Here is a 9,355-nt window from a genome sequence, read left to right as displayed (position 1 = left end):
ATGAAACCAGCACGATAATAAAATCACTTATATATACATTTTACCAATTCACTTATACAGTCATTTACTAAAAGTACACTTATACTTATTAAATTATACTCTCTGGAAAAATGGTTTTATAAAAATTTCTTTAGATTAAAGATTGCATCTATCACTACTTTGTAGTTCTTAAAATCAGTAAATATACATATTTAACAGTAATAGCACACTTTACACGCCGAAATCAATATTAAGACTTTTCCCTTTTTTTGAAATTCCGTTTACTAACGCACCGGCTTAGGATGTCGTTCACGTGCCGCTGATGGTTGAAAACCTTCATTATGTGACCTTTCGCCTCCAGCATGCCGTCGTTGATAATTTTAATTCTCTGAAGATTCCCCTGAAACACGGAACTTTGTTATCGGATTCGTTATCTTGCTGTCGGAATTGCATCAACGAATGAATTATTATCTTACACTAAAAACCTCGAAAACCGTTTTCATGTGATGGCGGTTACAACTTCAACCTGAAGGCATAACTGACCTTTATCAATTCGTTCACTCTATTCACTTCCCTGTCGTTCTGTTTTGAGTTCTCCTCGGACTCGGTGAACTTCAGCAAATCCGTCAACTGGTTGTAGACACACTGCTCCTGCTCCGCCTGTGAAACACACAGTTAGAACGGTCGCGAGGGAGAACTCTATGATAAGTTTTTCGTACATTGCATCGACAAGAGTAACAGTCGTGAATCTCGACGTGCTCGTCGATAGATTTTAATTACGAAGAAAACGAAATACGTTAACGGGACGACCCGGTTAACGTTTCTAAAAAAGCCGGCTTACCAAATCCTCCATCTGGGTGGACAAATGATGGATCTTCCACCCGTTAACTTTCTCCACTACCCTGTTCTGATTGGCCAGATCTATTATTGTCGGTCGGCGTTCATCTTTAGGCCTGACGTCAGAGTGCCTTTGATAATGATTATGAGTTGCCTTCCACGTCTGTCGGTAGCCATTGAGCAAACTGGCCGTCACCGGTTTGCGCAACTAGAACATTAATGTAATAATTAATAATGAGAAATGCGGGGAACGAAGATTATTACAGTGGCGAGTCTCGATAAATCGGGGCGGGACTCCTTTTGCGCCGAGTCCGAGTTCGGGCCCTCTGAGTCGTAGGCTTGTTTCTTAGCTGCACTGTTTTCCGATATAAATTGCATATCGTCGTGGTTCTCGTCGTTGTCGTTGCCTGTCCTACATAACATATACACTGTGTAACGAAAAATTAGGTTGCTTCCCCCTCTTTTGGAACATTTGCGATCAGACCAATCGATAACAACGAACGTGGGTTCCTCCACCGAGGCCTTGGAGCACGAGAAATACGGTTTGAGGCACTTTAAAAGTACCAAAAGGGGTAAAACGCAAGCTTAGGTTTTTTGAATGTTTCGCCCGGCGCATTCTGGCACCACTGTCTAGCGTCCCTGATACCGAGAACGAACATTTTATGTTTATTTTCAATACCTAGAGAACGCTAGAACAACATGCTAGTAGCGCAAATTAGGTTTTTATGTACTGCACGCTTTGCCATCGAAATTAGATTGCAAATATTCCTATCTAATTGCTACAATAATTGTGTAACACCAAATGCATAATTTTACGACGCATTTAACAAGCACTGAGCAACATCCCCATTTTAACGATGGTTTTGCCGGTGGAAAATTCATAAAAACCATCGGCGTTGAAGTTGGACATCAACGATTCAAACGAACTCGGCGCTCCCATTGCTTTGGACGGTTTGAACGGTTTTTTCAAGCTACATGAACACGTGGTTGTCCAAAATTAAGCAGAAAAAAGTCAGATCCTCGTGGCAACCAGTCCATCGATTCACGTAAAATTAGAAGGAAAAAAACGATCGTTCGAGCTTCCATTAGGTGGATCGGAACGTTTTCTGTTTCAAAAAATGTTTATTGTTAAGCGAGTAGCGATGCACAAACGAAATCACTGCACTGGGCGGACGGGAAGATCAAGGAGGATCAACGGGGGCGCACTCTAACGTGTGACCAGCGCAAAAACGCCGAAAGTGGCATTTACTTGACCTTTTCGCACGGATGTACGCAAATGTAAAGGGTACGTCCAGGACCGCTTCGGGCGTCGGTCTGACTCATCTGGAAGTGCGTTGAAATCTGCAAGTTTAAGAACGTGGAACGTCGCGCACGAGCCGCAGACGAGGGCGGCAAACGTGTTGAAAATACTTTGTTCGCGAGTCATGTACGTGACTTCTCCCACGTCAGCAGACCATGAGCAACGAAATAAAACGATAAATTCTACACCACTGGGAATCGACTCCACATCATTGTCACGGCCAATATTCCACACTTCGCTGCCGATCAGGCGACGCTTGGTGTCCTTGCATTTTGTTAAATTTCACTCATTAATCGAACGTGTTGTTGCAGTGGAAATAGTTTTAGATTAGATCTTTGCGGGTGCATCGAATTAGGCAGCACGCACGTGTCTAGGGTATGCGTCCAAGCTGCTGAAATGCAACGTTTGAATAGCAAAGACGGAGATATGACGTCCACATCCTCTACTTGCTAGACTAAAGGGCCAAAATTCGCAACGGGGGTGTGCACGAGTTGGACGTACCTCTTTGAGCTGGTCATTTCTTACAATCCTACAAGAGACGTGACATAAATGTTAATAATTTCACTATGCTCCGTATAACTATGAATATAATAATAATTCTTCACGTCTTCGTTGTGCTCCCGCCTTTCTTATACCAGCTTGTACTCATTTCGATTCAAAACCTTCGACACGCCACTGACCACACTTTACGTTGACATTGAATTGATTTGGTGCGTGAGGTACATGCAAAGACCCAAACTACAAGCTACAGCTAGTAAAGTTACTGACGTAGTCTGGCCTAATTGGCACTAACACAGCAGTACTCTATTTCCAATCGTTTCAGCTGCGGTCGTTCATTTATCTAATTAAATTGAACTTTTTATGTTTCAGTGTTGTTATCATTTTTTTGTTGGGTGTTTATGAAGGTTGTGTTGTTTAGTTAATGGTGATTCCGATCTCGGGTATTAGACCAGGGACTGGCTTTGCGACTTGTTTTTTTTTTACATCAGAGCGTTTGCAAATGATCACGTGGGTTGCCGATGGCCTGTACACTTGGATAAATGCGTTCCACGGTCATTAATACATTACACGAATCATTGGCTTCACGTTCGATAAAGCTCAAATGCCGAGCGCTTCTGAAAGATCCGCGCAAAACTTTGCCACAGATTTCTCTTTCGAAACGCGAGACGTCACAGTTGCTGCTACATTAGGGGTGTCCGTAGAGACTTGGACCAATGTCTCTTTTTTTCATAAAACACGAATTTAATCATAAATTAATTTCACGCAGACCAATAAAGTTACGCTCCTTTAATGAGTTCACCTGGCGCTGGCGGCGCCCTCTATAATGTGCAGCGAAAATGCAAATTGATTCTGATTGATCACAACTAAGGCCCCCCCAATGCGACGTTCCATCCAGATAGCGGCATTACAAGCAAATTAACTGATTTTGTCCGCTTTGATGTCCCCCGTTTAAGAAATCTTCCACTTTCGGACTAAAGCAAATCAGGTTGAATCGTCATGTTTCGCCTCAGAAATCTGTGGAAGAATTCTCTTCAGACCTTTTAGAAACACCATACATAATGCAAAGAGAATTTTTTAAGGTCGATTGTTCATTAAACACAGTTCCAATGTCTTCAGTCACAAGGTGATAACGCGTTATCCAAAAACCTTCCTGATGCCTTCGTTGTGAAACCCATAGCAACCTCTCACGTGACAATTTTTTTGAAAGAAAAACACTATTTCTCTATCGGAGAATAGACGGCGTCCCTTAGAGACCGAAACTCACGACTAATTCCAAAGACTACTCTTGCCCACTCTCGCGAGAAACACTTCTTCAGATACGCCAGCAACCTGTCTTAATTGCATTATGGCCTGCGCGACAAACTATATCGCAGAAAATACTTACAGCTGTTGCTTCCTTGGCTTCTTCCTCGGACTCATCTCCACGGGCGGCTTACTCTCCTCTTCTTCTTCGTCGTCCTTCAGGTCCAGTGGCGTTGGATTGCTATCTTCGTTCACCTCTGGAAGACCTGGACTCGAAGTTGCTGATATCGTGGTACTTCCACCTGAACCGCACAATTACTGAAAGACTACCGGGGAAAATATTTCGAGAGTCTCACTTGAACTATGGCCATTTTCCCGAGAATCCGGTCTTGGCGGCGAGAGAGGCGAAGAGGGGGCCTGAGATGGAAGTTCCTGGCTGGCGCCCTGGAGCAATGCTGCCGACGACAGGTTCTTAGCTGCTTTTAACGGCGATCCTTCGTGATCCCTTTTCCTTAAAATGCTCGGCCTTGGGGATGAATTGATCTGAAACTGCCCCATTAATTTGTGGCGACACGAGCTATTTTTCTTACTTTATTTTGAACTTGAGAGAGCTGAGAGTGTGATTGCTGCTGCTCCGCGAGAGGCTGCTGCTCCGCCGCTGCCTGAACAGACCCAATTGAGTGAAATTGGGTGGAATTCGGTTGATTTTTGCTCGGATCCACCACCACTACAGAGCCGAGCTTCATGCCTGAAAATTCACAAAAATTACGTTCCTAAAGAGCGACAAATTCGTCGTTTTAACGCGCGAAACGTAATACAACAACGCTTTAAGTCTGAGAACGATTTTTAATAAAATATATTGTTAACAGAGATGGATATTGTGTAAATATAACCGTTTATACATTCTAACGGGAGTACTTATAATATTCCAAAACGTACGGGCTATTTAAAAAACAATTTATTGAAATTGACCTGCAGACGAAAAACTGATGACGCACCAAATTGTTACAAAATTTAAATTATTTGAAATTTATGCCGCTGAATGAATAAACGAACCTAAGACAATACAGACATGACAGAAACGCACAAACCACTTTGAAGATTAGCAAAATGCAGGCCAAAATGTCCACTACTAACTTCAGGGTTACTTTAATTAAATAAGGACATGTATTTTCTGTGTTATACCTTGGAATTGTTGATTACTAAGAGTAGCAGGCGGGCGTATGACTTGCGGCTGTGTTCCGAAAGCGTTGGACTGTTGTTCAACGAAGGCGCGTTGGAAGGATCCTGCAGCGGCAGAATTCTGGTAGAAAAAATTGCTTCCTTCAGAACTCGCTATCGAGTAAGGGGACACTGATGGGGGCGGCACTACCTGTTGGAGTGCCGGAGCGGGCGAACTTTGCGGACCTAAGACAGAAAAGTTACGAAATGTTTTCCAAGTACGCAGGGAATGGAAAGGAAAGTCCGTGACATGGTAAGTTGACGTTTAAATCGTAGGTAACTTTGTGGCTTATTGGTTTTTACACGTGCGCACCTTTACGCCTGCAATAATGCAGAAAAGCAAACATTTTTAAACTGTAGGAAGAAACGTTCCAATCTGTAACAACTGAAAAGATCTGATGCTGTCGTAAGCTATTTCGCCCCAAAATACACTACGATAGTCTCAATCAACTGAACACTAAACACTTACTTGTTGATGGATGCCTTGGTGTCTGCAACGGCGCGTGAATATACACACTCGTCGTTCCCTGATTCACTTGGCTTTCGTTCGTAGTGTACACTTTCGCTGCTATTGATATGGCTTGAGGGGGAACATTAGTTGTCGACCTTTGGGCTACTATCGATGCAGGTACGTTGACTGTAAAAATTGTACCATAATTACAATGACCCAACTAAAAGAGGGGAAATTTGAAAAACTCACTGGTTCGAGCGGCTGTCGTTATTGGAGCTGCAGTGTTGGGTTTAAGATGCTGCGGTGAAATTTGCGTTAAATGAATTGTGGCTGGAAAAAAAAAGAAAAATAAATTCGAACGCCGCTAATCTCAGTCTTTTATTACCTGCAGGCTGAGTGATAACTTTTGGCACCTGTGAAGTTTGCTGTACCCTTGCTGTCCCTCCATTGGCGACCGCCATTAACGACTGTAAATTGAACGTTGATATCCTGGCTTGCGTTGTGAGTATATTACTAGCGTTAGGTATGTTACCGCTTACCTATAAACAAACTATCATAAACCTGTTAAAAAAAAACTACAAAAAGAGTGGTACCGTGGACTGATTTATAGCTACCCTGCCGACAATTCCTGAAGGCTGTGTCGTGACCAGCCGGGTGGTGGCAGTTAACACGGGTTGAGGTTGACTATTAGATACCACTGGAATGCGCTGATTGGGTGGCTGCACAGTGGTGACCATTCGGGTATTTTGCGCAGCCTGCACTTGGGAAATGGGCACTGGTAAACGAGTTCCACTCGCGATTGAGCCCTAACAAAGGCGCATAAAAAACAAAGTTAATGGCGTTGGACATGTTTTATTCAGATAAATAAAGGCGCTGCAACGAGAGCTCAAAAAACATCAATTAAAGCGTTATCAATAACACTTGCCTCGTGCTTAGTTATTTCAAGGCACAAAAATTACATGACAAATTTGAACAATAAACTGAGTTTAATGGTAAAATCTTCTCGAAGTTATTGCCGCAAGTGTCTATTACATTCATTAAAGGAAAAAGGAATCATAAGGAAACGGAAAGTTTTCCTATGGCTTACACCAGGACACGAAGATATTAGAAGGTGCGATTTTCAACGTAAGAAATTGACCGTGGGCAGTGTGTACTGCACCACCAATTAGAATAAAATGAAAATTAAACATTTTCAGCTCAAAAAAACTAAGAATTCAGCTTTGCCCCATGTTAGTTTTTCACTGAATTATTTAATAGTAAGAAAAGACAATTTTAAACCTTGTTAACTTGTATTTCTTGTTACACAACTAAAAATACAGTTATAAACACCAAATATTGTTACTTACCACTGGTCTTGGATGAGAGGGCCTCACTTGACTTTGAGTAGTGGTTGCAATTGTAATTCTTGCAGCTGGAGTGAATTGGGCACCTGTATTCGTATTATAAACTACTGCTTGAGTCCTTGGTGGCAACATTTGGGCCACAGTAACCCCACTGCCAATTTGCACAGTTCCCGCTGCTGATTTAAAGGAATGCACAGTCTGTCCTATTGTAATTGCATTCGTAAGCAGGGTACTGGACCTAATAGTTGGCACTGGTTGTGTCAGTTGAGGCCTGGCAATAGTCTGGGGTTTCCCAGTAATTGCAGTACCTCTTATTGGGGCACTAATCACTGCAGTTGGGCCTTTGATTTGTGAGACGTTCGTCGTATTCGTGTTTAACCAAGCAGCTCCTTGAGCAGGGCTCAGCGTTCTACATGTTTCATGTGCATTAAGTATAAATATAATTGAATAAATGAAATAAAAAAGAAAAACAGTACAAGACCAATTTTTTTGATACAATGTAACCACTGTGTAATTATTTTAGTGGTGTTCAGTTTTCGAATAAAATTAGTCTAATTGGTAGTGGATGGTCGATTCATTAAAACTAGAGATTGAGGAAGTGGAATAAGTGAGAAGAATGATGAAAGAGATTCAATTCTATTCATAACCTCACATAACATTACTTCGTGACTATTCAATATGAAAAAGTACTACTATTGTCTTTCTACAAGGAGTCATGTGTTATTTTATTCCAGGTTGCGATACCAAATACATTTAAAGCCCTCAGAAAGACTTTGGTCGCCAAAAAGTTCAAATTAAGTCATACCTATAATAGTAATTATGCCTAGGCATAAATTAAATTAAAGAAATAATGTATAGATGATGACTTACATTTAACCATTGTTAATGCACGTCCTTCAGAGACCTATAAATGTAACTACATAACCATACCAATGGAAAAGATAATGAAAAAGTGTGCCATATTTCTTCAGAAAGTGAAATTATCATCTTTTACTGTTTTTCAATTCAATACCCTGTTAGATATGTTAAATATCCACTACTTGTTGCCCTTACCTTGTAGGTCTGACAAATGTATGTGTTTGACTGTTCTGAGGAGTCACCACTAACGGAGTCCTCACTGTAGTAGCATTACTCCTAGGAGCTGCTAAATTAGCCACAACTGCTGGTCCTCTTGGCACATGATATGAGGCCCCTGTGGGATTAGGGGAGGCTACAATAGGGGTGGCAGAGAGGGAGAGTTGTGTTGGTCTTTGAATAGCTAAACTACCAGAAACTTGAGGCTGTGCTTGGGTTGCCCCCACAATACTTGTAATTCTGCCTGAATCTGTTTTTGAAATTTGAATGTTAACTGGGTAATGAGCCAATATGAGAGAGTACCTTGCTTGATCACAGTTCCAGGCATCAAGTTAGTAATAAGGGTTTGTCCTCGCGTTTGCCCTGAGACTGCAGTGCTGCTAGAGCCTCCTGGAGCAGCCAATACCCTTACACTTCTCAAAGCTTGGCTGGTCATAACTAGAGGGGCTTTACCACTTTCTACAGTTCGAACAGTGCTTATTTGACTGCGGGCCAAGTCCAATGGGAAGGCTTTTTGGGACTCCTTATCCTCGTCTGCGTTTCCACTCATTCTCACGAAAATTGTTTAAATATTAACAAAGAAAACATTAAATTTCAAGTATTGAACTAAACAGCCACACAAATGGCACTGGATACCATACGAAAGATCACGTACACTTAGTATTTAATATACTGAGGAAAATTGAGAGTCTCTACATTTTGAAACCTTATAAGACGGGAGGGTTTTTGAATATGTTAAAAAGGACACAAGCTAATATAAAATTTTGATTTTGAAAATAAACTTCAAAAGTTCTTCGATGGCGACTCTCTACGAGAACTAATTTGGCAACATTGTGCGCACACGCAGGCGTACTGCTAGATTATTGTTACCAACCGGGCCCCATTTGCCCGAATATTACGGAAATGTAGCTATTTGATTGGTCAAGAAATTGTTGAGCAGCTAGAATAAGAAGCAGTACTGTAATGAGTGTAATCAGAGCTGTTGGAAAATCTTTTAATAGTCGAAAGTTTGCTATTCTGGTTTATTTGTCACGTGTCTTTCAATAATGTCAAAAGTCAAGCGCTTACTATTGCGTGACAATCAATGCGCGAAGTTAAATTTGGAAACGTTGGATTCGAGCTCTTTTACGAAAGCACAATTTTCTATCAAATGGCACTAAAGTACATATTGAAGAAAATCAGTAAAAAATGCGTTGTATATTTTGCTTAAACTGAAATCATGAAAAAGTTCCACAATTCAAAATAAAATTTTTTTAAGTCAATTAAGAAAATAAAATGTTAAAGTCGAACATTATCATTAACAATCATTTCAACTAACTTAAACAATCTTCGCTAACTTAGATTTAATAATTAACCTATTTTAATGAAAAAACAGTAGTATTATTTGCATGTTGCCAAATTTCCAGT

At 41.1% G+C, this 9,355-nt stretch overlaps 1 protein-coding gene across 1 annotated transcript; it reads right to left on the bottom strand.

Annotated features, from left to right (window-relative positions):
- Positions 1-14: 14 nt before the first annotated feature.
- On the bottom strand, positions 15-8,837 carry Sap130 (Sin3A-associated protein 130). Its single transcript, XM_066301334.1, has 15 exons — positions 8,252-8,837; positions 7,928-8,198; positions 6,878-7,283; positions 6,125-6,337; positions 5,917-6,070; positions 5,781-5,861; positions 5,550-5,717; positions 5,045-5,266; positions 4,450-4,607; positions 4,216-4,402; positions 4,002-4,161; positions 1,081-1,228; positions 821-1,024; positions 523-639; positions 15-379 (listed from the first exon to the last, which is right to left on the bottom strand). Exons 1-15 carry the CDS (start codon positions 8,496-8,498, stop codon positions 230-232), a joined length of 2,886 nt encoding a protein of 961 aa, XP_066157431.1. The 5' UTR covers positions 8,499-8,837; the 3' UTR covers positions 15-229.
- Positions 8,838-9,355: the final 518 nt, after the last annotated feature.

The sequence above is a fragment of the Euwallacea fornicatus genome, chromosome 39 (genome assembly GCF_040115645.1).
Source record: "Euwallacea fornicatus isolate EFF26 chromosome 39, ASM4011564v1, whole genome shotgun sequence".
Classification (NCBI taxonomy): Eukaryota; Metazoa; Arthropoda; class Insecta; order Coleoptera; family Curculionidae; genus Euwallacea; species Euwallacea fornicatus.
The sequence above is the reverse complement of the archived record's forward strand: the minus strand, read 5'-3'. Positions and strand labels throughout refer to the sequence as shown.

Excerpts from the sequence above, each read along its gene's own strand:
- Sap130 (XM_066301334.1), bottom strand. The coding sequence starts at position 8,498 with ATGAGTGGAAACGCAGACGAGGATAAGGAGTCCCAAAAAGCCTTCCCA. Across the intron at positions 4,403-4,449 it reads TCTCTCAAGTTCAAAATAAA|ATCAATTCATCCCCAAGGCC; the intron begins GTAAGAAAAATA and ends GGGCAGTTTCAG. Across the intron at positions 1,229-4,001 it reads AAGCCAAGGAAGCAACAGCT|GACAGGCAACGACAACGACG; the intron begins GTAAGTATTTTC and ends TATGTTATGTAG.